Genomic DNA, 26338 nt, shown 5'->3' with positions numbered 1-26338 from the left:
TTTTTACCGAAAATGTAAATTTTATCCTTTGTGAGTGAAATCGAGGAACAGATGAAGCATCTTGAACTACTTTCTACCAATTTCTTCGGAGTTACATCCATGGGAAATGTTTTAGATGACTGGCAACTTCTCCAGAAAGCGCCGATGAATTTACGCGGGAAACTTACGTCATTGAAATTTGATTGGTTTTATCGTGAAACCAAAGGCGACGTGTGATTGGTGCAAACGCGCATTATCACGTGCAGTCACCGTGAAATCTAAACAAAGGGAAAGGAATACGGCTCGGGTTTAAGCAGCCAGTTGGTGGGGGAGGGAGCGTTGCTTGACGAGCCCAAACAACGGCTGCGAAGGAGATGATTGGTGGGGGAGGGAGCGTTGCGTGACGAGCCCAAACAACGGCTGTGAAGGAGACTAGTCCCCTTCCTCCCTCAGGCAATAATAGTTTTTGAATTAAAAGGGGGACATCTGAAGTTGTGCAGAGGGAGGTTATGATTACGGAAAATATTCCGGAGAGAAATATATTCAAAGGCTAATGATGATGCTGTGAATATCTACATTCGTATTTCGCGTGGAGGCTGACGTTCAGAACACATGGTACAGAAAAACTGGGTGGTTCTGGTTAGAGCGAGAAAAGCAGGTAATACTTTGGGAGGTATTACTTTTTCCAGAACATTTGGTTTGTTCTCCCATCTGAGCCAATTATTTCCAATATAAATCGTCAACGCCCGTGGCTCTCTAGCAGAACAGATGCAGTTTTCGGCATTTTGACATGAGTGGACAGAAGCGGGAGTCGAGACCAAAGGGTGAATCGCGCAAAAAAAAAAAGGAAATATTTTTGTTCACTTTCCTCAGTGCATGACTTCTCTGCGCATACAGTTCATGACATCGATGTATCATCAACATCGACTATGTCTTTCTTGCCAAATTCATCTTCGTTTTTAAAACCTGAATTGGCTTCGCACAATTAAAACTTCTTGGACTGGATTTCAAAAAGTGATGTTTGAGACAAATTAGACCAGAGGAGGTGATGATTTTAAACCCACTGCTTTATATGCCTTAAAGCTTTAGGATACTACATTTATTCTACTTGATGATGGTTTCTCAGTTTGAAAGTTGGGAAGTTAACTATGTTCCCTGTCACTGCACCAGGATGTACCCCACGGCTTTGATGTGCTTGTTTCCATTGTCTGAAAATTTGAAGTTAGTTGACAAACTAAACCAAATTACCTTGTTACCCCCACCGACGCAGCAAAACAGTTTCTTTAGAAACTTTCCTCCTCAATAACATTGAGGTTTAGTACCTTAAGTATTTAACGACAGTTTATCCGTCAAAATACTTAAGTAAATTCCTAAATTTTTCAATTCGTCCATTCACTTGTGATCCTATTCGCACTGCTTAAACTTCCTCAGGGATTTGTGTTCCATTCAATTTCTCGGTAGTAATGTTTCGTACCGCCATCTGCAGGAAACTTGCAGATAGCAATTAATAATACATGTAACTATAGCAATAGTTGGGTTTATTAATAAGTTTGAATAATTATCGGCAGATTATTCGTACAAATCTTTAAGCATCCTAAATTGTTTTTTCCATTTGTCCAGCCATTCGCGTTCCTATTCGGACTGTTTCAACTCCCTTAGGCATTTGCCTTCCATTTTAATTTCTCGTAGCAATTATCCGTATTGCATCTGCCATATGCAAGAAGTTTAAATTCGAAAATTCTCAAAAATAAAGAGAAGAGAGGTAAAGTTTCACAGTCAATACGCAAGTTCTTAGTTTAAATTAGTAAAGCGAACTGAATCGTTGGATAAATCCTAGAATGATGCAGATCAAGTAACAAGTCACTTCTGCAAAGAACCTGTATTGCAAAAAAGCGTTGCTGTGTGACATCTTGATTTTCAACAGATTATATTTACTCAAAAGCTACGTAATTGCCATGAAAGGTAAATTTCTCGATACACCCAGACTGAGGCAGTTGTTTGTTGGGGAAAAAGTTGACTAAAACTGAAGAAATATCTTACTTTATCAGCACACTAACTACAGCAGCGGATACAAACAAGAAGTGTGAAATCAAAAAAAGAGTAAACTCCTTCATTGCGACAATAAAAAAAATGAACAAATAAATAAAGAGGTGGATACATAAGTAGAAAATATTACAACAACCTAAAAAAAAGACAGAAGATCCTTTGCAATTCGCTGCGTAAGAAATGCACAAAAACTTACTCAAACAAACCATCCGCCCACTCATCATCCATTCACCCCAGAGGTTCTTCGTTGGGGAGTTTAAAGGAATTTAAAAGTGTTTAGTAATCTTTAAAGTTTTTTTTTTTCGGAAATAAATAACAAAAACCCATTTAAACAAATAGCAGGTAAGGGTGTGAAACGGTAAATATTATTAAGAAGGACTACTTTCCCTTCACTATCCCCACTCAGAAATGAGTAATGGTAAAACTGACCATTCGATGAGACAGAAGCAGGTATCATGAAATACCAAAGTAACAGAACAAAGATAAAAATCGAATTCTTCATATCACAGATCGCTTTCTGAAACCCACTTTACGAAAAGTATGCAAATTAGTGCAAAATATCTCCTTCAATTTGTTTTCCTTGTGATAACAACTTCCTGATTTTCTTTTGACTAATAAGACCTGGAAGTCACGTTATCTTTATTCATTCTTCCAGCAGGTATTCAATTCATTGGGAGAAAATAAACTAATCATTTTACTTTACCAAGCTTCCCAATGACCTAATTACCAACTATTTGATTTTATAAACTGAATTGAAATTGGAAATTGGCCGCCGTAAAGAGTTAAAAAGCTGACAATTCGAGCGTTGGCCCTTCGTCAGAGCGAATGACGACGGGCTAACGCTCGAAACCGCCTCCCGGTTAGCTCAATGGATAGAGCGCTGAACTGTTGTGCGGGAGGTCGAGGGTTCGAGCCCCGGCCGGACCAACACTCAAGGTCTTAAATTAATTGAGAAGAATATGCTACCTTTCTATAACATCAAGAAATGGTTAGATATTCTTGTCTTCTCGGATAGGGACGAATAAATGGAGGTCCCGTCTCCTGCAAGGTTGGGGTAGGGGACGTTAATTTCCCACACACGAGACTACTGTGTGATGGATGTCCTCCCCTGGGGTGGGATGGGTGGGAAGGTGAGATCGATAGACTGAAGCGGCTGCCAGAGGCGCCTGATCTGCTGACGTCTGTTCTCAACCTTACACTGCACCCGTAATTCAGCCTCTGGGCTGCAAGTGGTCAGATATAAACTATGTTCAAAACGTCAGCTTTTTAACTCTTTGCGGTGGCCAATTTACAATTTCAACTTAGGGAATAAACCCAAATTAACTTTTTACCCCCATTGACGCAGCACCACAATTTCTTTATAAACTTATTCCCTTTATTCATTTACCGAACTATTGGTCGGGAGTAAGATATGCCTCGGTATGTAAATTGGCCATCAAAAATAGCTTATCTTTATAAAAAATCATGCCAACTCTCTCTCTACTAACTGATGGCTAACGGTAAATACTGCTTTTGCTCAAAGGGTCATACTGCAAAGCAGGCCACATAATTATAAGACCTACGCAGTTGTTCTTTTTTTTAAAGCTGATTAATATACATTACAATAAACCCATAAAAGCTTCTTTTCCCTTTAAGGGAGTTTATGATCCAGCAATAAGATAGGAATGCTTTCAAAGTGTGTAAATCCACATGCGATTCTCTGTCGAATCAGTTTACCCAACAACCTGATCAATATACTGACAAAAACAGGAACATGAAGACCTCTTTAGATAACAAAGTAACAGAAGGATTTAAGGCCGGTTCAGTAAAATTTACGAAACAATAGCCAAAGACTGAATCTCTTAGACAAAAAAAGCAAAAACATGTAAATTATTAATTATTCCATCGTCCTGACAAGAAATGAAGTATTTAAATAACTATACTTCACGCAACAGCTGAGTTTCTATTGGCTGCAAATAGATTAGAAGGTTATGCCCAAGAAAAAATAGTTTTTAGATCGCTTCACCTGCATGTAGGGTTGGACATGAATTTATACTTCTCTCGGAAAACTTTCTGAATGAGTTCTTCTCGATGATGTACATGTATTTGATCTATATCTGTCTTTTTTTGGCATTGTCTAGTATGATGTCTGCAACACAAGGTTAGTTTTACTTAAACCTATCATTAGCGGAAAAAAAATTATGGTAAAAATAAACTTTTCAACTGTTTATGAAATGCTATTGTTTTAAAGCATCTTTGTTTAGTTTCCAACGATTGCGTTTTTCCTCTTGTTTTTGTGGTAGATCACTTTTTTATAAATTAAATTTTTGAAGCTTTACATGACTAAATAAATTATTCTTTGGTAGATCTTGATGGGCTTATAGAAGTTATGGCTTGCATCTGTTCTATGGACGAAATAGAGACAAAGCAGACACAATTACTTATAGTTATTTTGAAGTTTTCTGCGAACATGGTTCGAAAGGATCTTTAATTCTAAATGGAGAATCACCGTCATTTTTCTCTATAATTCAGGAAATCCATTCCTGTCTGACATTTGTCATGTGCAGTATTATGTAGGTATCTCAGGTGGCAGCGCAAGTTTGAAAGCCAGTGGTGCTAAGATCATTCTAGAGCAAGTTGACAAATCTGCATGAGCACCGAGACTTCGTTGCAAAGCGAATGGAGCAAGGAAAATCTCATTCTCTTTTCTCTTTCATCTCGGCTTAAAATTATCGAAGATGAAAGCTACTTGGAAATACAATGTTTGTTGCCATGGAGTTGTACCACCGTGACAACTGAAACTGACTACTTATTAATAAGAGGTTCCTTTAAAATATTCAGCCCACTTAACTTGGCGCAGAGCTTTATATTTTGTAAAAACTCGCGCGGTTAGATGAGTAGTCTGAAAAAATTATGTTTGAGGCTTTGACCATATGATATTTCAAACTTCTCAGAAGCAGATCTAGAAGGTTTCTATAATACCCTTTGTGACTTATGAAATGTATTTTTTTGTGATCAATTTTTTTAAAATACCATTGAAGTGTTAAATTATTATTCTCGCCACTCGGCGCGACTGATATTGAAGGGCTTAATAGTCAACAGTAAATTTTTTATGCAGACGACACTAAACTCTATTTATCACACCATGATTCCCGAGCATTGGAGGAAAGTATAAACCGAGACTTAGCCAGTTCAACACAGTGGTTTCGACAGAATGGGATGTTAGCAAATCCAGACAAATATCAGGGTTTGGTTTTAGGAAACACTGATTATGATTTCCAGTTAGAATGTGCAGGGAGGCCAATACCTACTTCCAGTGAAATAAAATTATTAGCTGTAACATTGGATGACAAGCTCAAATTTGATACTCATGTTGCATCGACCTGTCGAAAGGTGTCGGGTCAGGTTAATGCTTTAAATAGGCTTAAAAATATCCTGCCTCATTTATTTTACCTCACTTTGATTATTGTAGCCAGATATGGCACCACTGTGGGGAAAGGAATACAAAGAAAATGGAAAGGGTAAATCAACGTACGCTTAGATCATGTATACGAAGATAACGGTATCTTATAAGAAGACTTGCTCGATTGTATAGGCTTGCATACGACATCGAAGAGTCGTAGGATTCAAGACATGTTGCTAACGGTCAATAACTGCTATCTATATAAGGCTCCCAGACCTATTACTGACTTAGTTAAACCAAGGAGGACTGATTATAATTTAAGAGGCACTAACATGCTTTCCTTACCTAAGATTAACAGTACCAAGCATGGTCTTAAGTCATTTCGTTATTTTGCTGCTAAGACTTGGAACGCGATACCAGATGCTATACGCGCAAAGGCTGGCACAAGAACGTTTCTTCACGATATCCGTCGCCTAAAATTTTAATTTTTTAGTTTTTGATCTCTGTTTTACTACACGTTTATACAAATATATATTTAAATTTTGAAATATCCTTTTTGTAAAAACATTTTACTTAACGTACATAATTTCTTGATGTAGGTTGTAATTTTTATTGTATATTTTGTTGTGGGATTCCTGGTAGGTAGCTTGTAGCTAAGTGTGGTGCCACATTAAATAAAGAACTACTACTACTACTAATACTACTACTACTACTACTACTACTACTACTACTACTACTACTACGCTCATTCTAGGTTTTTGTTTAATTCCAGACTTCAGTGACACAGACGAAGGCCGCACTTTGGAGTTTGGACCTGAATAAGCCTTTGATGGCAAACGCCTGGTAAACCACGTGATTCGCGTGGTGGAAATCATGAACGCAGGGTTTTGTAAGAACGTGTGCTACATGGAACCCGACTGTGTCAGTATTAATCTCGATAAAAGAGCAGAGGAACGTGGAGAGTATCTATGCGAACTGAATGATGTCACTCACGAAGGACACGAACATGAGCTGGAGGAGAACATAGATTATTTTCATCATTCTGCTGATGCGAGTATTCTTTGTTAATCTATCTATTAATTGGTCCAAAAAGTAACGAAAAATATTTCAATAATGCAACTAAGTTTGTTGTAGGTGTAACTGCCAAAAGGCGTGTTCTTTCGTGGCCACTTACAGCAATGATTTTAAACGCTCGATAGAGGAAGAGGTCTGAACTAATAAAGAACCAACAAAAATACAAGTTTACAAAATGCAGAAATATAAAACTGAAAGGCGGCTAAAGCGAACGCGATGAACATTTATCGGCTCAGTCTCAAGAGAATGACAAGGCTTAAGATGCAATTGTGATGACTAAGTCTAATTATCATCAGTTTGAAGGGAAGTGTACTTGATTACTAATTTATCTCTTTGGCTTTAGAGCACATGTGTTACAAACCGCTGTAAGAATGAAGGCACTTGTCAAAGTGGTTTTACTGACAAAGGCTATCGCTGTTTGTGTTCTGCTGGATTCAAAGGAGAAGACTGCGGCCAAGGTAAACAGAACTTGTTTTTTAAATAAGTGAGGACGTTCAAAACTATCTAGCCAGCGGGACGAGAAAAGCTGTTAAAGGAGATTTACCTGCGGTGATTATCAAAGGAATGTAGATCTTCTTCTTTACCTGTCAATTCTTCTTCATGAAAAAGAGGAGATCAAACAAGGCTTACTTCGAAATTTATGCTTTAACTACTCATCCACCGTGGTTTGGGGGCATCATTCAGAGCCACCCGCCTGTTCATTACTAGAAAAAAAAATATTTCAAAGTCCATTTGCCAAGAACGAACCGATCTCGTTCTTTATCTGAATTACTTTTTTACACTAGGCTGTATTTGAATCATCGCAAAAACTTATTACTCCTTTTAACCGAATGTCGAAAAGCGAGACCCTTACTAATCATGGCAGCCAATCAGAAAAAAAGGAAAAAATCCAGCAGAAATTAATGACAAGTCAAAGAAAAAACAAGCCAGCAAGCCTAAGGGTGAGAAAACGCGATTCTGCGTAGCTTGCAGTTTTGAGTGCGGTTTGAGAGGTAAAAATGAGTGGCAGAGAAGCGAGGCGTTTGGTAAGCTGCTCCTTTTGGCGGCTCTGCCCCTCTTTACCTCTGTAAGGGGCTAACATACGCCAGCTTTGCAGGCCGGGAAATGACGAGTGATTGAGTTGCAGTTGGTTTTGATACGTTTTATTAAGGGTATGGCTCCAGTATTTGAACCAATCACAGGGCAGGACAAAAACCAGCAGACCATTGGTTACCTTTAACGCTCAAATGAAAATCATTCTTTGGAGAATTGTCCCGCCATCAAAAGTTATTAATTTCTTCTCAGACACTGACGAGTGTGCTACAGGTACACATAGCTGTAATGCCAATGCTGTGTGCAACAATACTGAAGGATCATACAAGTGTTCATGCAAACCTGGATACTTTGGGGATGGAAAAATCTGCACAATAAGTAATGAATCTCTTTTGATGTTTCCATGAGGTTTCTTGTGATGCTCTGTTTCAAAGTAAACGCCTTTCATTTGTGTTTTTTTCTCTTTAAATGTAAATATTCGTTTCAATCAGACTTTATAAAATACCACACGTTCTTTTTTCTGTTGTTGTTTAAGGGTTCGTTGTTAAGTTATCAGAGAGGGTGATTTTGTTTATGTTAATCATCTGCCTTGTATTGATCAGGTTACAAAAATTTGGAGGAAACTTGATGCTTTTAATGATCACATGAATGCAAAACTACTCACAATGCTACCGAGAAGATTAATATTCATATCTTACTCTTCTTTCAGTCTCAACATGCAAGGAAATTTACGAAAGGAATATGTAAGTAAAATAGCTCAATGACAATATCAGAAATAGGTAAGAACGAGATATGCCATCAGAAGGAATAAGTGTAGATAATCGCATGGGGCCGAGTAAAAATTATGGATTAATATCACGCGTGTTTTCGGAAGTTGCTGAAATTGTCCGAGTCGCGCAGCGACGAGGGAAATTTTTGCAACTTCCGAAAACACAAGTGATATTAATCCTTAATTTTACGAGGAACCATGTGATTACTTGTTTATAATATAAGGAGCAAAATGTTTTCTTACTGATCTCGCGTAAGACGGGACGCCAAAACAAACAGAATTTTATTTACCTTGGCAGCCGTTGCTAAGCGATTTTCAGCCAATCACAATTCAGTAATTTTGCCCCTTATATGATAAAAGCAATTATTTTAACAACAATCCAGCTCCTGATCGTTTATGATAATCATCCGAGCCGAATTCTTTTTGGAAAAGAATTGAAACGTACGTTGTGTCTTTTGAAAAGTTATAAGACCTACTAAATATGCCAAAGTCTCGCTATGTACTACCAGTTCTCACAAAGTATTTTATCCAACAGATTGGACAAGAGTGGTAAGGTTGTCCTGCTCTTGGACTCAAAGCCAATTTCCGTTTTCTGTCATATGGGAGACTTTGGATGCGGAGATAGAGGATGGACACCTGTCATGAAAATTGATGGCAACAAGGTATAAATTGATTTGCTATTAATAAAGTATAAAATCATTTGAAATTCATTCGAGATACAGGTCAGTGTAAGTAAGCGAAATAGTGTTTGTGAGAAAGTGTATGCTGTTTCCTTTACAGCTATCAAAAGTCGTTCGCTCGACCGTTCACTCATCTTTACAAGACGGGCAAGTTATGGCTACGGTCTTCCTTACAACCACCAGGAGTCGCTTATGATTAGTTAATGACCGTGAGCCTAAAACAGTCTATAATGGCTATCACACTAAATAAGAAAAAAATCATTTATTATCAATATCAGAGAACCTACCATTACCACTCTGATTTCTGGAGCGACAGAAAAGCTTATAACCCCTCTGGAGGGAAGACTGGGTTTGACTTACAAGAGACCAAGTTACAGACGTACTGGAACACATCCTTCTCCAAGATCTGTCTCGGTCTAAAGATCTATCAACAGGCCAACTTCGCTGTTATCAACAAGTACGCCAATTCTCTGCACTCACTGATCGCTGATGGAAAATACCACTCCACCTCATTGGGTCGTAACACGTGGAAGGAGTTCATTGGTACTGAGGCCTATTTACAGCCCCACTGCCACAGGGAAGGTTTCAATGCTGTGGGGGACGACTCACCTCATTCCAAAGCAAGAATCGGTATCATCGCTAACGAGTATAATGATTGCGCCTATTGTGTCTCCCGAATTGGTTTTGGTACGGGAGGTCATCATGATGACTCCAACACGTGTGGAAATGAAGCAACACACAAGTCAGACGACGGAGACAAGCACATCAAAGCCATGGGGTACATCCTGGTGCAGTGGCAGTTCACTCCCCAAATTTCAAGTCAAGAAGCCATCATGAATTAGAAAAATGTACAGCTTACTAGCTAATAATAGAGCAGGTTCAGCATTATCTTCTCCTCTGGTCAGATTTGTCTCAAACATAAGTTTTTGACATCAAGTCTAAGATGCTTCAATCGTACAAAGCGAATTCAAGTATTAAAACTCTATAGAAATTTGCTAAGGAGACATATTCGACATCCATTAAACGTCGATGTCGCGAGCTGTATGCGCAGGGAAGTTACATGTGTCATCGTTTTAGTATATGCTTAAAAAACTATTCACCTTAAGTGTCGGTGGCTAGTGATGGATAATTAACTCGCCGCTTCGTGGCTCAGTAATATCCACCACCAGCCATTTTCACTTCGGTGAATAGTTGTTAATAATTACCATGATATAACACCAAGTTCGCGTATATCATTTACAAGGAAAAGTGTAGCAATTAGAGGGGAGAAGCTTTGTTTGCTAGAGTCGCAAAATCCAAACCTCCCAGCTGAACGTGTAATTAACGATAGAAAAGATATTTTGTGAGAGGCTCTGTTCCTCATATTTTTTTTTCTTTTAATGGCCGTTACTTCCTAATTTGATCTCTTCCTTTTTATACTGATATCTAACGGTTTGCTTGAAGTTTTACAGAGCTGAACAGCCTGTGACCTCACCGGCAAAACTATTCTTCCTAGAAACAATAAAGACACCGTCATCAACAACTTATCCTCAGTTCAGTTGATGGTTCACTTTGATCGTTCAGGAAAGAGTTGACTTAAGAGGGACTGTTATCGGTGGGGGTGATTGATAACTCGTCATCATCTCACTCAAAATAAGAGTATTTGGTCGGTCGATTGCCATAGGTCTCGGTAGTGTAAACTGATTCAACAGTTCTGCCGCAAATGGACCAAATGTGCATGGTGCACCGTGAAAAAGCCTGGTCGATAATGAATTCGAATCACATCATTGACCAGGCCTGAGATTGGGCTGGCAGAAAGTTCCACTGGCTGCAACAACTACTTTCAACGATGATATATAGCTGGTTCGCTATCTTAGAACAGACTCTTCTCAACAGATTTTAACAACTGCTGGCGCTATATAAACCATTCACTCGCCACAAATTCACAACGAACGAGTCTAACAAAGCCACTCAACCCTACCGACGGAGTTTAACTAAACAGTCAGGAATGACTTACGCGACTCGAGTAGAACAGCCGACCACATAACGTACAGCAAAATAACCGATTTCTGTTGTAAGGGACCAGTTAAAGCTGAGGGGGGAGTACGGTCAATTTTGGTTTTAATATGCTTATGACCCCCCCCCCCCCTCCCCCATCCCCCATTATTGGCACTCAATTGGCAATCAGATTTCTATGTTTTTCCTTCGTGGTCTCTAAGCAACGACCGATCCGTTCTCTAAAACTTCCTGAACTATATTATCCCCCTTAACTCCCCCACCCCCGTCGATAGGTAAAAGCGGTTTTAGTACTATCTTTTGTTCTACACGAGATAACAACAGAATTCTTTTCTCTAAAAAATTTGAAAATGAAATCTCACAGATCCATTTAGGCTTATTTTCGAATTAAAAGGGGATTGTCTGAAGTAGTGGTGAAGAGGTCTGTTAAAACTACGGGAAATATATCAGAAGGAAATCTGTTCGGTTGAATAACTAATAAAAATCTTGTTAATATATTCATTCGTATTTCGCGTAGAGACTGACGCCTCAAACAAATGATTCAGAAAAATGGGCGGGTCTATTGAGAGCGAGAAAATGGGCAATACTTTTGAAGGTACTGTTTTTTGTGTTCCTTTAGTTATCGTATCAGGGCCAATTATTGTCCATGCAAATCATTAATTTCCTGGTCTCCTGGTTACCTTGCAGAACAGGCGAGGCTTTTCGGGTTTTTCACCCAAGCAGACAAATGCGTAAGGCGAGCGGAAACGGCAAATCGCGCGAAAAAAAAAGAAAAAAAAAAAGAAAAAAAAAAAGTCACTATTCTCGTGTACCCCTCTTAGTGCGTGATCAGATCACAACCTCCCTTCGCGTGCAGCTCGTGACGTCGACCTATTATGAACATAGAATATATCTCCATTGCCTATTTCTACTTGGTTCTCAAAACTTGAATTGGCTTTGCACAATTGATACGTCCTAGACCGGTTTTCAAAAAGTTATAGTTAAGACAAATCTGATCAGAGAAGAAAATAATTTTGAAACCGTTGTTTTATTAGTTGGTAAGCCTGAGGATACTACTTTTTTTAAATTTATGATGGCTTCTTGGCTTGAAATTTGGAACGTTAGCGGCGTTCCCTGTCACTGTAACAGGATGTAGCCCATGACTTTGATGTGCTTGTGTCCATTGTCTGGCGAGTATGTTGCTTCATTGCCACGCGTGTTGGAGTCGTCGTGAAGACCTCGTGTACCAAGACCAATCCTGGAGTCACAAGAGTAGCATTCATTCTCCTGGTTAGAAATGATGCCAATTCTTGCTTTGGACTGACGAAGGCTTCTTCTCACAGCATTGAGCCCTTCCTTGTTGCAGTAGTGCTGCAAGGAGGCCTGTGAAGCAATTAACCACTTCCACCTGTCACGACCCAGTGAGGTAGCGCGGTATTTTCCATCAGCAATCAGTGAGTACAGTGAGTTGGCGTGCCTGTTGATGACAATGAACCTGAGCTGGTGCCCAGTCTTCATACCGAGGCAGATTTTGGAGAAGGGTGTGTTCCAGTAGGTCGCTAGCTTGGTTTCTTGTGAGTCAAACCCAGTCCTGCCTCCAGCAAGGTTATAGGAATTTCTGTCGCTCCAGAAGTGGGAGTTGTGATGGAAGGTTCTCTGAGAAACGAAGAACTTATATTTTAATTCTTTTCGTTTTTGTGTGTGTGTTTTTTTTTAATCTCATTTGTTCTCTTTTTTTTTTTTAATCAATAATTATATCCAGAGTTTTTTAAAGGAGACAAGGAGTTTACCTTTGCACCGTTAATCTTTATGGCCATTGTCCATCCTCCATCACCTCATCCAAAGTTTCCCATGTGACAGTAAACAGGAATCTTTTGTGAACCAAACATCAGCGGATACACTTGGCTTCGTCTCGACCTTATGGAAAAGGAGAGCATTAAAACGGATTGAGTCAACCTGTATGCAAGACAAGAGTCCTTATACCTACCATAATGGACAGCACACATCAAGCGAGCGATTTAGAATATTGAAATGAAAACTTCTTACTGTTTCCTTACTTTCCTTTGTTGTACTACTCCATGCAGGAAGAGAAGGGACAGGCTGTGAGAATGAAAATACTGCGGTTTTAACATGTGAGCGTGAAATCATGAAATGCCGCTCCCCAATACATCATCGTGAAAAAAGTACCTGGAGGCTTTGGAGGCAAAGCGTCCATAACGAGCGCAACAAGATTTTTCACTTCGGTTTGAAGCGTCTTAATGTCATTGCTGATCTCACCGCAGTGATTGGCGGTACAGGATTGGTGTCTGGCGCGGATTAAAACAGCGAACAGCGCGATGAGATTTGCCATCAAATAAATTGTAATTTTCAAGCCCATCTTGATAATTGATCGATGTTCGAAATGTTTTCTGTGTTGCTTAACCGGTGAATAAGTGTTTGTGATGGTTTTGCTTCCTTGTTATCATTGTTAAACACAACTCGTATTTTCTTGCTCGCACTGAGCGACATCAGATGGACAAGTTTCAAGGTTCTGTGATGTTTAGAGATGTTCGTGATCATCATAAACTGGATATGGACAAACTGTTGAGGTTTCATAACTGGGACAATGTTTATCAATGCGGAGATGTGAATGGAAAACTTGATCTTTTTTGTACCAAGATTAAGTCCATGTTTGATGAGTGTTTTCCGGGTATATCAGTAAGTGTGTCTAATAGAGACCCCCCGTTCTTTTCTTCTCTAATCAAACATCTACTGGACCAACGGCGGAAATTGATTCGGCGAAGTAACATATCAGGAAATTCTGTTTCGATTGACATCCAAACTCTTCAAGAGAAAATCAACAAGTTGATCAGAGATAATCAAGTTCGGGCAGTTAAAGGGAATTTTGAGAAACATAGTGCAGGATCCAAATCTTGGTGGTCAACAGTTAATTCCCTGACAGGAAGGAAGTCTACCAACTCGCAAGTAAGCTCAATTATCTCCCCGAGCGAGATCAATAATTTTTTCTGTTCCATTAACACTGATCCCCTTTATAAACCCATTGACACTGTCACTATCCCGGAATCAAGCGAGATGCCTGTTTTAACGGTCTCCAGTGTTACCAGGAGTCTACTGAAATTAAAAAGAACTGCCTCTGGTCCAGATGGAATCCCGTACTGGTTTTGGAAAGAGTTTGCGTACGACCTCGCTCCTGTTGGTACCCATATTTTCAGCTGTTCTATGGAAAACCACATTGTGCCTGATCTTTGGAAATTGGCCGACATAACTCCCTTGCCTAAAGAGCCCAACTTTAAAAGTTGCACACAGTTGCGGCCTATTTCTCTGACTAATGTAATAATGAGGGTTTTTGAACGTCTTGTATACAGACAAGAATTATCTCAATATATGAATAACTTCATTAGCTTCGACCAGTTTGCATACCGCAAAGGCCACAATACGACAATGGCCTTAATTAAGTGTCAATATGCTTGGCTGAAATGGCTCGAGTCGGGTTTTGATTGTGTTAGAATTTTCTCTTTTGATTTCAGCAAAGCTTTTGATTCGGTCCCTCATGATATCCTCTGCTCTAAGTTGAAAACACTTGACATAAATCCATACGTGACCAATTGGATTATTAGTTTTTTACAAAACAGGAAACAAAGAGTTGTTGTTGATGCCATTGTTACGGATTATTTAAATATCAATAGGGGTGTCCCTCAGGGGACAGTTTTAGGCCCTATACTATTTTCTATTATGGTCAACGATATAGAGTCCTAAAGTGTGACGTCACGTTGCCATGACAGCATTTTTTTCTGGTCTAAACAGTTTAAACTCATACTTCAAACATGGCGTCTTTATCGATATCCTCACTCGTTTCTTTCTTTTCTGGAGAGCAGAAATCGCTTGATCGCGGAGAAAACCACTTCAAATTCGACCATGTCCAAAGCTTTATTTATTCCAGGGGAGTTATCAAAGGTGAAGTCCAAGCAAGCATGAAAAATAAGGACTACAAAGTCACAGTAAGTTGCCAATTTGGGATCACAACACGTATGTTCAATTCGAAGAACTCCCAACCCCGATTTCATCTCCAATTTAATGTTTATATTGCGGAATATATATTGCAACTTACGTGTCTGTTTCGAATTATCTTTTTATCAGATTTATCTCGATGAAAACCTTGAAATAAAAAACACAGAATGCGAGTGTCCTCGCGGCGAGTTCAAGTGCAGTCACACGGCAGCCATATTTATTTATGGCATCCATAACCTTAGCAGGACGGACCTGGAATGCCAATGGAAACGAAAGCGAAAGGCAGAAAGCGTACAGTCTGCAAGCCAGATGTTTCCAGCGCCACCGAAGAAGAAGGATTACAGCCCTTTGGCGCGCGATCCTAGCCGAGAAGATCGGATGTAGCTGTACAGCGAACTAAAGCGCTATGGCAAATTTACAGGGACCTGCTGGATCTTGAGTCCCGAACCACAACCTGCTACCCCTCTCTCGATCAAGACGATTGAGGATATCATTTACTCAGAAGGTTTCCTTATGGCATCTACGAAGGAAAAACAATTAGAGTACTTGATTGAGAATGCCAAAGTAGAGGAGCTAGCTAGAGAACCATAAATGTTGTGAGCACCCTCTCGGCTGGCCAGCGAAACAGCCCTGCATGGCACCAAGCTCGTAGAGGCCGCCTGACTGCTAGTAATTTTGGCTCCGTCCTCCAGGCAAAAAGAGTTACACCGTCTCTTATCAAGCGACTACTTGGGGAATACAACTTGAGTGGAGTTAAAGCAATTGCATGGGGACAGGACAATGAGACTGAGGCCCTGAAGTCCTTCACCAACATCACAAACTTTACACCTGTACAGACCGGCCTTTGGCTACACGAGTCGGGAGTTCTGGGTGCTTCCCCTGATGGACTTGTGGGAGACGACTCGGTGATTGAGTGTAAGTGCCCCTACACACATCGAAATGCGACAATCAAGGAAGCTTGTGGGCACAAAGACTTTTACTTGGAGGAGAAGGAAGGGAATTATACGCTGTCTACCACATATGTTTACTGGCATCAGTGTCAAGGCCAGATGTTCCTGACAAAGCGCAAATTCTGCTACTTTGTTGTATGGACCACAAAGGATAGTGTTGTTATCAAGAGTGAATGAGATGAATCTTGGGAGCACAATATTACTATCTTGAGTGATTTTTACTTTCATCAACTATTCCCAAAGATTACCGAGGGAGAACTTTGAAAAGTGGTGCACAGATGCTGGACATAATCAAAGTGGGGGGGAGGGGGGGGAGTGGGAGCTAATGTAAATAGGCAGTAGCTAATGTTAAAAGGTATTTTTTTAAATTTCATACATTAATTTCTTAATATAACATTACATATTCTACACTCAGATAGAGACACAAGATGAAGAACCCACATTTTTCCATTTAGCATAGTAACTTAATAATAAATTACATTCTTCCTGAAAGCAAGCTTAAACAATTTTTTTTTTGCAACCAATGGCTACTGGTAGCTGGTAACACTTATCCTGGTTACTCAACAGGGCCCAGGTGCATAAAACTTATGCCACACTTAAGTAGGCTTGGATAGCAATGCAAAGGGAAGGGGAGGGAACCAAAACAAAATCCATGCAGCACAGGTTATTTTTTCTGACTACCTCTCACCATCCCTTAAAGCTAATTTAAGTGTGGCTTTAGTTTTATACACCTGGACTCAGGCTCCCAGCTTCACAGACACAAAAGTAAAACCTTTCAGCCAGCAGGACTTTCACACTTGGAACTACTGGACGAAAGAATTCCATACTGGTCATATGCCCCTGACCTGGATTTAGTTGAAATGACAATTTAAGAATGTCACTGGATTTCATTATAATCTATTTTCACAGAACACATAGTAGTTTGTATTAATGAACATAAAGGAGATGAATATCAGAAAAATGTAAAACTGACCACATCATATTTTTGACCAAAGCTATGTCAATACCATTTGATCTGTTACAGTAGGGCTTCTAGTAATACAAAAATAATATTAAAAACTCATTGTACTATAATTTAGTTGAAAAAAAGTTCTATTCAGTCAAATTCAAAGTCTTCGCAGCCATCCTTGATCAATGGATACTGCAAATTAACAAGAGCTTAGCACAGTTGGCATAGCTTGTCAGCATGGCACCTCAAAAATGCTGGGATGAAGCCAAGGATGCGAAAACTCTTAAGTCTTGCATTTGCACGCTCTACGTGGATGCGACATCGAGCTATTGATTTTGTCGCCCTTGCCTCACTCTCTGTAAACTTTCCATTGTTGAGAAATGGTGGTATGTTCACTGAAACACCTCTTGGAACTACATCGCTGATGAGAAAACCTTTGTCTGCCAGAACAAGATCACCAGCACTCAAATGTTTACAAAACCCAGACTCTTTAACCATGACCTTGTCACTGACTGAGCCAGGAAAAAGATCACTAACATAGGTTATAACTCCATTTGGGGCAACCCCTATAATGATTTTGAAAGAGTTCATTCCCCTGTAGCTGGAATTTGTAGCATTCTGCTGGGACATGAGCTTAGGTGCAGCAATTTCAATGTCTGTACAATCAATCACAATGCGGCAACTGCTGTACTCAGTGAAAGAGGATGGCAAACACATCTTGTTCTTTTCTCTAGATGGCACGGTTGTCATGATGTCTTTGAACAGGAGAGAATGCAAAACATGGACAAAAGTTAGTACTATGTTAGCAACAGTTGCAACACTGCATGAAAACAACTGGGCTAAATGTAGATTGGTATAATTTTGTTTCAGTTTCATCAGAGTGATAAATATCTGGTCCTCAAGTGTGATCCCCTCAACCTTCCATCCAGCATAATAGTTTATTTCACACCCTTGAATCTTGAAACATATCCCACAACAATATCAAGAACATCCTTAGTGGGTAGACCTGTCTCCATCCGTATCACCTCAGGGCTCAAGCTCTTAGCAGAGTAGTGTGCACTATAGTAACTTGACATTTCCTTGTGTTTAGCAAGTTCTGTTGAAGTCATATCAAGCTCTATTGACAGTAGAGCTTCTTTGGAACTTGTCTTTTCCTCTTGTGAGCATTCAGTGGAACATGGTTCAGAGTTCTCTTTAATCTCTTCAAGCACAGATGCTACAGTTGGTAATTTCGTGGGCTCGGCAGACACTTTCCGTTTTTTCTTGGGGGTAGGTGTACTGGGAGGTGTTGGTCCTGTACCTGGCAGCAAGTCCAAACTATCAAACAGCTTGTGCCTGTTTCTGTCACTGATGGTTGGCATATTTTCTTTTCGCCCATCTTTAAAGTGACAACTGCAAAGTCGCGAATGTTTGCTGGGCTTTCTATCTCCTCTCCTATAACAGAAAAAGACAGAAGCAGTTACTATACTTGCGCTTAGAAAACCCAAAGTTTAGTTGGTCACATGCTTAACCTTGTAGTCTAAGACGTGAATGCGAAGCGAGTATTTCTCTGAGCTTGTTACTTAATACTAGTGAAAGCTTTGATACTCACAACTATCATATAGTTTTTTAGTAACTAAATAATCTTAGATCAAGACTGAAGACAAGGAAAGGCAAAGCCGCGAGAAAACAAATAAGACAAGAAAGAGAAACAGCTAATCGTGAATCAGTTTGAGATAAAAAAAAAACAGCTATTTCTAATCGATGGTACAGCATCGAAATATATATTTTTCGAAAAATACTCACCTTACAAATGATATCCACTTATCATAGAGTGTTTTATGTTTTTTCTGGTCTGGAAACGAAAAGAATCGGCAGCAGTGGCTTTCAGATGTGTGATTGCAATCTGGATGAAAACACTGGCCCATCGCAAACTTCGTCTCCGTTGCGTTTTGACTCGAATTATTGCTCACCAGGTGCTTTTGTCCGCTTATTATACTCTTCAATAGTAAGGCCAAAGGTTATCTTGATTCTCTTTATCTTATTTCTATTATTGGAGGATAAATTGCGCTATTATAGCTCTTGAAGTGCTCGAGGTCAACGACAATGTGTCACGCTAGGGACGCCATATTGGTTTGTTTAGACCACAGAATTCCGGTGCTATGGAAACGTGACGTAAGCACTTTAGGACTCTATTAAGGCCATTCTACCAAATCAGAATTTACTTGTGAAATATGCCGATGATTTAACATTAAGTATTCCAGTAAAATCGCTGGCTAACAACGGCAATTCAGCAGCTGAGGAGGTCCGATCGATCGTCGCACGGACATCTGCTAACCGTATGCAACTAAACTTCAAGAAAACGTGGGAGATGCTTCTTAGAGGCAAATCCACTATGGCCTTACCTGCTCCTCTGGTTTCTATAGAGCGTAAACCATGTCTGAAGTTGTTGGGTGTGACTTTTCAATCTGATCCGTGTAACTGGGATTTACATTTTGATAATATTATATCGAAAGCCAGTAGTCGTCTGTACATCTTACGTGTTTGTAAATTCTATGGACTGCCGCTATATCATCTTCATCTTCTTTTTATCAGTCTTATTCTACCTATATTTACATATGCTGTAGAAGTATGGGGCTGCGCGTATTATCATAAGTATCTGAGTCGCATAGACAGGCTGTTCAAGAGAGCTTTTAAGCTTGGCTACTGTAAAGAGCTTTTTTCGATTGAAAATATTATTATTCTAAAAGATAAGAAGTTGTGGGCCAAGATCACCGACAGCAATTTTACAACAGCTTTAGATGACCTTTTGCCACCTGAGCGACCAATGGTTACGCTACGAAAGAGGCGCCATAATTATATTCTCCCGCTTGTCAGAACTGAACGTTTCAAGAGGACTTTTCTTAATAGATGTTTGTTCTCTTATTAGTTAGTCAGTTAGTAATTTAGTTAGTTCATTAGCTTTATACGTTCATATCATTGTAACTAAACACGTTTGTTGTTTAGAATGCTTAATAAAGACTTTTACTTAAGTTTATTTGTAACTTTATTCGATCGAATTGTACAATGTAAAGAAATTATCATAGAGTCTGAAAATCTGCTCACAGTATAGCTGTCTATTTTCTAGAGAACGAAAGGCTATTTGAGAACGGCGACACTGCGATTTAAGCAAATAAAATTTTATCTTTCCATTTCATCGAATTGACCATTTTTGCATGCGTGCATGCATGCCCACACAACTAATCAAGACCCTTAATGGTTTGTCTTTTGTGCAAATATTCTGATATGAAATTAGCAAAACAATACACAGCATGAAATTTTGAATTTACGGTTCCGTAAAGACGTCGTAAAGAAAGCGTTAAGATCCTCTTTACTTATCTTTACGAGCTTCTTTAGACTTTCGTAAAGAAAGTCTTTACGCGATGTAAACGGTTGAATATAAAGATCACGTAATGAGACTATAAACGGTTTCTTTACGCGTATTGTAAAAAATCGTAAAGCAAATGTTTACGATATTTTACGGTGATTGTAAAGTGTTTCGAAAGGCGATCTTTACGCCTATTGTAAAAATTCGTAAAAAGGATGTTTGCTAATTTTTACGGCGACTTTAAAGCTTTTGTAGTTTTCCGTTTTCTTCAGTTTTAATCCGACCATTGCAAACGTAGATTTGAGTTAATTTAACGACATACTCTTATCAAACGCGCATCGTTCAGGGTCTATTCAGAATTTTACGATATTTTACGCTTCAATAAAACGGTCAAACCTCTCAGAATGCACCCAGTCCCAGGAAGAACTACAACACATTTCGCACTTTCCAATTTATTTTATTGTCTTACTGTAACGAAACGTTCATAAATACAAGAAAAGAATTGAAAAATTTTATAAATATTCTATTATAGACATTACTGAAATATATATTATCTGTTATAAAAATACATTGTCTCATTGGTGTCACACACCCAGCATACCCTTTGCACGCATGCTTTTCTTTCTTTTCAAATTATGGTACAATGCAGCAAAAAATAACCAGAAAATATACACATGTGGAAGAGATTTCTAAAAGAAAATAATGGTTTTTCCCATTCCAAAATTGGCACTGGTCTGTCTTCGAAATTTACCTGGGAAAAACAATGCAACTGGAACAATAAAAATGTAAAAAATGGTTAAAATACCTATAAATTCTCCTTTTGGATTTGTTGATGGTTGGAAACAACCACTTAAATTGACTTTATTCTAAAAATCATATTTTTTGAAGATTGAAAAATCCTGTGCAATGCCATGTATGTGGATGAATGTAAGTACAGTAGTTATATTACATTATCAGTTTAGCCACAGCTGTTCGTTAAAAAAAAAAAATACAAAAATAGTAAAACTGACATTATATATTTAAGTTATTAGAAACAACAAGAACAGGGATTTTTCTACACCCCATTTGAGAAAATTATTTCCTCAACCTTTTTTTTCTGTTACTTAAAAAAAAAAAAACATTTTATTGTGGCTGAAGACACTAAACAAGAAAATCGGGTATGAAAGGGCTAGCCATCCTCATTCAGTTATTAATCACAAAAGCATGAATAAATGACTGACATGTGCCTTCCTTCAGTGATTATTGACTGATTTTTTTCATTTTTAAAAGAAACTTTGGCTTAAAGCAAGAGAAACCTACAATTTACATGCAATTTCACCAATGCGATTTTTTGGCTTCATGAAATTTTTTCAAGACAGTAGCTATAGTTCAAAGTATATACCAAAAATTGAAGGTGTTAATCAAGGTTGCTAGCCCTCTCAAAGCAACACTCCCTGATTAATGTCTTCCCCGTGCAGGAGTGCTAGTAGCCACTGGAGTGGAACCACTGGTACTCTTTAATGCCCATTTTGGGGCAAATGGAGGTGGACCTCTTGCAGACACTCTTTGGGAGACGACTCTTTCAGCTTGGAAGTTCCGAACATGGGGCTTCAGGGACTTCTTATATTTGAGATCAAGCATTTCTTTGAATTCTCTAAGACTTGAACTTTCCCATGCCAACCTTTTCGTCAGGAATCTCTTTCTTTCCGGTCCATTTTCATCAACTGAAACTTCACTTTCATCTGAGCTGGTGTATTCTATAGTTAAAAATTTTTTACCACGCTCCTTTTTTTCATCGTTCCAGTCTGTCATCTGGTCAATTGCTGCAATTCGACGAGCAACTTTCTGAAAAGGAAAGAAAAATTTCTTTATTTAATATTATAAACAAAATAGTGTTTCTTTTGGAACTTGCTCACACATACTAACAGGCTGCTTATCGATAGTAAACATGAATAGCCTGTGACTTGCCTTATAATTACACAGGCTTATAAAAAATCAGGTTCTATTCAATACTATTTAGGCAATGGAGAAATTTTTCCGTGTTTACATCGCCTCATCTTAACACGAGGGGTACTGGGAGAATTTGAGGCAGTTATACAAACCCGAGACGGAAAAAGTCCTCTATTGCTTATATAAAATGAGAAAAAGGCAGCGTGATGTCACAACCATGTTTACATACTCTCATCTAAACACACCTATCGACCAATGAGAACATGCTTACTTTCTTTAATGTTTTATAAAATATTATAAAATCATAGAGGAACTGCGCGCGCTGTGATTGGCCAGTTCGAGTTCATTATAGCGCCATAAAGCACGCTGCTTACGTCACGCGCGTGCTTTATGGAGTTATAATGCACGCTGCTTACGTCACAAGCTTAAGCGCGCGCAATTTCTTAACATTTTATAAAAGAAATAAAGAACTTGTCCTCGTGTATTGTTGAGTTATATAAGCACTTGGGAATTTTTAAGAACACTTGAGAAGTGCGAGAAGCACCCGGCTACGCCTCGTGCTTCTCTATGAACTTCTCTCATGTTCTTAAAAATTCCCGCGTGCTTATATAACTCAACAATGCACTCGGGCGCGTTTTTTATTTCTTTAATATATTTAGTTCCCAGCAATCATGACCTACAGTTTGTTCATGTGAAAAAAAAAAAAAAAACGATTAAACAAAAAACAGAATCAATACACACTTCCACTGAAACTTGACACACAATAAACTAGCTACCCGAACACACCATCTAAATCTACATGTAAAACTTGATCTCTATCAAAAAATCCATCAAAATTTACAGTTGCAACATTGTTTTACAAAGTGACATACACAACTACATGTGTATATACTGTACTTGGTTCCTAACCTCTCTTAATCTCCCCTGCCTTCGACATACAGTCTTGTGGTCAATCTTTCCCGGCACCCTTCTTCTCCTCTGAGTATCCTTCAAAGTTCTCAAGTAAGTTGAAAAGGCACCTGCACAGATTAAATAACTAGTTTAAACCAGATAATGGTTTAATGGTTACACTAGTATCTGTGTACTATGAATAATTTCCTCCTCTGAAGCCTTTTTTTAAACTTTAAATATTGAGGAGTGTATTTTAATCCTCCCAGGCTGTGTGCGCAGTCCCACACAAAATTAACAAATTTTAAAAAATGCAAGCAAGAAAATGTTACTTCACAACACAAACATCTTATGTCCCAACCATAAAAGCTAGACAACAAGAAGCTTTTAACACTCGGAGTACAGTGTGCAACAAGCTTTCAATAAGAAAAATGAGCGCTAACCTCGGAGCTGGGCAGGGCACCAAGGACATCTTTCCACTCCTCCATAATCATTACTGATAGCATCTGACACTATTGCAAATGCTTCTTTATTCCGTGCAGAGGAAGCACTAAAAACAAAAAGAAGTTGCTTATTTACTACAAAAACATAACTTCAAAATTGGTTAACTGTTTTAAAAGTAAACAAATGAACATCATCTAACAGCAAGGGAAGGTACAAATAAAAGTTACAATTCTACGCAGATCAAAACCTTTGAACTCATATACTCAGCTGGGCATAGAAGCCCATTTAAACCACTCATTATGGAAACAATGTCAAAAGTTCTGACTTATTCTTCAGCAAATTATGTTTATAACTCATTTTTATTCGTGCACGGTAAGCATGTTTTTTTTTTAGTTTTCTCTAGAGGAAGTTGTTAGACACCATAAAGGCTTGCAGCTGTATGTTACCTTTCTTCCAGATAAAACCCTTGGAAGCTAGCATCATCGTCCATGAGGCATCTAATTAATCAAACTCAATCGAATTCAATCGAACTTAATCACACGATTCGGTTCGATTAAGCTCCATAATCGAACAAAATCGAACTGTCACAAAAGTTCTGAGAATTGGAACTAATCAAACTGTTCGATTAAGTTCGAGTAGTTCGATTGAATTCGAATAGATTCGATTTTGATAGAAACAAACAGTGGTTGAGATAGTATTCTAATTGAAATGGGGCAATACAGGTGGCATAAACGCGGGATTCCCCAAATAGAGAATAAAAAAAAAGAAAATTGCTCTCTTTAATATTATTATAATTCCTGTTTCGTCGGGGGGATGTGAATCCCTGACGACTCTCTCATTTTCCCAGCGTCTAAAAACAAAAAGGCTCTCTTGCTCAGTTGTCCATTTCTTCGATTTCTTTCACCGTGTTCTGTACACTGAAAATTTCCAGTCGCGCAGGCTTTACTTAGGCTATTTTAAAAAGGCCCTGCAGGGTCAGGAGTAAAACATAAATTATAGAATCGTTAAAGTGAAGTTAGATTAATTTTCCCAGGTAATTTTTTATTGCCAGTTGAAAGGTTGTTCAGTTTTAAAGTCAGTGTATTCTCTCGTTTGCAAAATGGTGAAATCAATGTAATTTCCACTCTAGTGATATTTGTGGTGAAGTTAAGACTATTTCAATGGTGTTCGATTGAGTTCGATTGGGTTCGATTGTGTTTGAAAATCGAACGTAATCGAACTGTCACAGAAGTTTTTCAGTTCGATTTTTTTCGACTATTGAACTAATCCAACCGAATCGTTCGATTAAGTTCGATTGGGTTCGATAAAGTTCGATTACCGAACAGTTCGATTAGTTACGTCGGGTACATATGCAAACAAGCTGGGAATCAATGCATCTGCAACAAATGTATTATAATTTATTACAGCTTACTTACCCGACACCTTGAAGGCACATGGATCTTGGATTGGCCTTTTGATTTTGATTCCTTGTTTACCGATCGTGAGTTGTTCTCGGAGATAAGTTTACACAAAGAGTCGACTTTGTTTGTCAGGTCTTGGAACCTTTCAGCATTTTCTTCATCGCGCTGTCTAAACTGCTCCCGTAATATTTGAGTTTCTTTGAGAGAATCGTCGAGAAGAACAACATAACTATCGCTCAGGCTGATACTGTTTGACATTCTTGATTTCTCGATAGAAAAACGGCTCACAAATCACTTCTCACAGCGAAAGTAACTCAGAATTGATAGCAAACGAGGTGAGAAGACGCTAAAACTCGTGCGATAAAATGTCTCACCTTTTGATAGGCCCATTTAAGTCTCGTGATCACGATCTTTTACCGAACATTACCGATTTTGTATGAGACTTGATGCTGAGTATTGTTTGTTTTCACGTGACGTCATCGATATTCTAAAATGATAAATCGCAGGGCCTCTGAGTTTTCAGCTTTCTTTGGTTATTGAACATCCTAAATGCATCTCCTTTTGAAGGTTTTCAGCTCTTACAGCTCTTGTACTCTTACAGCGATTTTTAGCAATCTAAACAGTCGAGGTATCGTGAAAAGTGTTTATGTAAATATCTGCTAGTTCTAAAGGGCGAGCGGATCGATTTTTACAGCAGAAGTGAATTCCAGATGTTTTCAGCGATTTCCGGCCGCCATTACTGTGTCCCAGACTGGGACACAGTAATGGAGTAATGGAATAGAAAACACGCAGGCCAAGGCAATCAGCTGATCTTATGGCTCGAAGAGCTTCCTGTAATAGGCATTATGTAGGTTGTACGCATTTTTGTTCGTCCAATCATACATGTTTCAAAAAGAAAAAAAAAACTAATCTCTCGAGCTCGAAATGGGGAGCGCCTATTTTAAGTTATTAAATATATTGACGCGGACAGCAGGTTTATGCCTGTGTATGAAACAACGTAAAAGAAGAGATTCTGATAAACACGAACATAAAATTAAAGACGTGTAAACTTATTGTGCGTAAAGAATGATAAAGGTCCGTAAAGAACAGTGCGTAAATAATCGTAAAGGATGTTAAAGACGCGTAAAGTGTCACCAGTGAAATTGCTCAAAATACATAAAGTTTTACCTAAGACAGACGAAACACGATTATGTCAATTTTTGGGGGGTTACTAATTAGAAAGCAGTGAGTTGTATCCATCTTTGACCCAAATTCTTTACGAATATGTAACATTGTTTACGTATTCTTTACGTGCTCCTTGCATTTACGCGTCTTTACGGAATGCGTTACTTTTCCGTAAAGAAAACGCCATATATTTACGGATCTTTACGCAAATGCTAAAGATACGTAAATTCATCATTTCATGCTGTGAATAAGGACTGCGATAAGTTTATAAAGAACTGTCAATTTCATTTCTTTTCTCAGCTGTGAGTTATAATGTAAATTGGC

The 26338-nt window shown here is 38.7% G+C and overlaps 4 protein-coding genes and 1 pseudogene across 4 annotated transcripts; 2 read left to right on the top strand and 3 right to left on the bottom strand.

Moving 5' to 3' along the window:
• Positions 1-5482: 5482 nt before the first annotated feature.
• LOC148729074 (uncharacterized) lies at positions 5483-9804 on the top strand. Its single transcript, XM_088725076.1, has 6 exons — positions 5483-5525; positions 6231-6457; positions 6825-6939; positions 8223-8256; positions 8818-8944; positions 9241-9804. Exons 1-6 carry the CDS (start codon positions 5483-5485, stop codon positions 9802-9804), a joined length of 1110 nt encoding a protein of 369 aa, XP_088581202.1.
• Positions 9805-11974: 2170 nt separating this feature from the next.
• LOC148729073 (putative skeletal organic matrix protein 5) lies at positions 11975-13588 on the bottom strand (annotated as a pseudogene).
• A 1087-nt stretch (positions 13589-14675) lies between these two features.
• On the top strand, positions 14676-16968 carry LOC148729072 (uncharacterized). The gene is made up of 2 exons (XM_088725474.1): positions 14676-14934; positions 15074-16968. Exons 1-2 carry the CDS (start codon positions 14761-14763, stop codon positions 15326-15328), a joined length of 429 nt encoding a protein of 142 aa, XP_088581600.1. The 5' UTR covers positions 14676-14760; the 3' UTR covers positions 15329-16968.
• LOC148729071 (uncharacterized) lies at positions 16238-19023 on the bottom strand. The gene is made up of 2 exons (XM_088725423.1): positions 18629-19023; positions 16238-18277 (listed from the first exon to the last, which is right to left on the bottom strand). Exons 1-2 carry the CDS (start codon positions 18748-18750, stop codon positions 17782-17784), a joined length of 618 nt encoding a protein of 205 aa, XP_088581549.1. The 5' UTR covers positions 18751-19023; the 3' UTR covers positions 16238-17781.
• A 1103-nt stretch (positions 19024-20126) lies between these two features.
• Positions 20127-25275, bottom strand: LOC148729070 (uncharacterized). The gene is made up of 2 exons (XM_088725418.1): positions 24866-25275; positions 20127-22013 (listed from the first exon to the last, which is right to left on the bottom strand). Exons 1-2 carry the CDS (start codon positions 25106-25108, stop codon positions 21627-21629), a joined length of 630 nt encoding a protein of 209 aa, XP_088581544.1. The 5' UTR covers positions 25109-25275; the 3' UTR covers positions 20127-21626.
• Between the last annotated feature and the right edge of the window lie 1063 nt (positions 25276-26338).

Source organism: Stylophora pistillata, chromosome 6 (genome assembly GCF_964205215.1).
Source record: "Stylophora pistillata chromosome 6, jaStyPist1.2, whole genome shotgun sequence".
Lineage (NCBI taxonomy): Eukaryota > Metazoa > Cnidaria > Anthozoa > Scleractinia > Pocilloporidae > Stylophora > Stylophora pistillata.
This window is presented reverse-complemented; position numbering and strand designations above follow the sequence as displayed.

What these genes read in the sequence shown, in the direction of transcription:
- LOC148729074 (XM_088725076.1), top strand. Translation starts at nt 5,483, where the DNA reads ATGGCACCACTGTGGGGAAAGGAATACAAAGAAAATGGAAAGG. An exon ending in GAAATTTACGAAAGGAATAT is followed by an intron (nt 8,257 to 8,817) that starts GTAAGTAAAATA and finishes TTTATCCAACAG; the next exon opens with ATTGGACAAGAGTGGTAAGG. An exon ending in TGAAAATTGATGGCAACAAG is followed by an intron (nt 8,945 to 9,240) that starts GTATAAATTGAT and finishes TATCAATATCAG; the next exon opens with AGAACCTACCATTACCACTC.
- LOC148729072 (XM_088725474.1), top strand. Translation starts at nt 14,761, where the DNA reads ATGGCGTCTTTATCGATATCCTCACTCGTTTCTTTCTTTTCTGGAGAG. An exon ending in ATAAGGACTACAAAGTCACA is followed by an intron (nt 14,935 to 15,073) that starts GTAAGTTGCCAA and finishes TCTTTTTATCAG; the next exon opens with ATTTATCTCGATGAAAACCT.
- LOC148729071 (XM_088725423.1), bottom strand. Translation starts at nt 18,750, where the DNA reads ATGGGCCAGTGTTTTCATCCAGATTGCAATCACACATCTGAAAGCCAC. An exon ending in AAGTGGATATCATTTGTAAG is followed by an intron (nt 18,278 to 18,628) that starts GTGAGTATTTTT and finishes TTTCTGTTATAG; the next exon opens with GAGAGGAGATAGAAAGCCCA.
- LOC148729070 (XM_088725418.1), bottom strand. Translation starts at nt 25,108, where the DNA reads ATGTCAAACAGTATCAGCCTGAGCGATAGTTATGTTGTTCTTCTCGAC. An exon ending in ATGTGCCTTCAAGGTGTCGG is followed by an intron (nt 22,014 to 24,865) that starts GTAAGTAAGCTG and finishes TTTCCTTTTCAG; the next exon opens with AAAGTTGCTCGTCGAATTGC.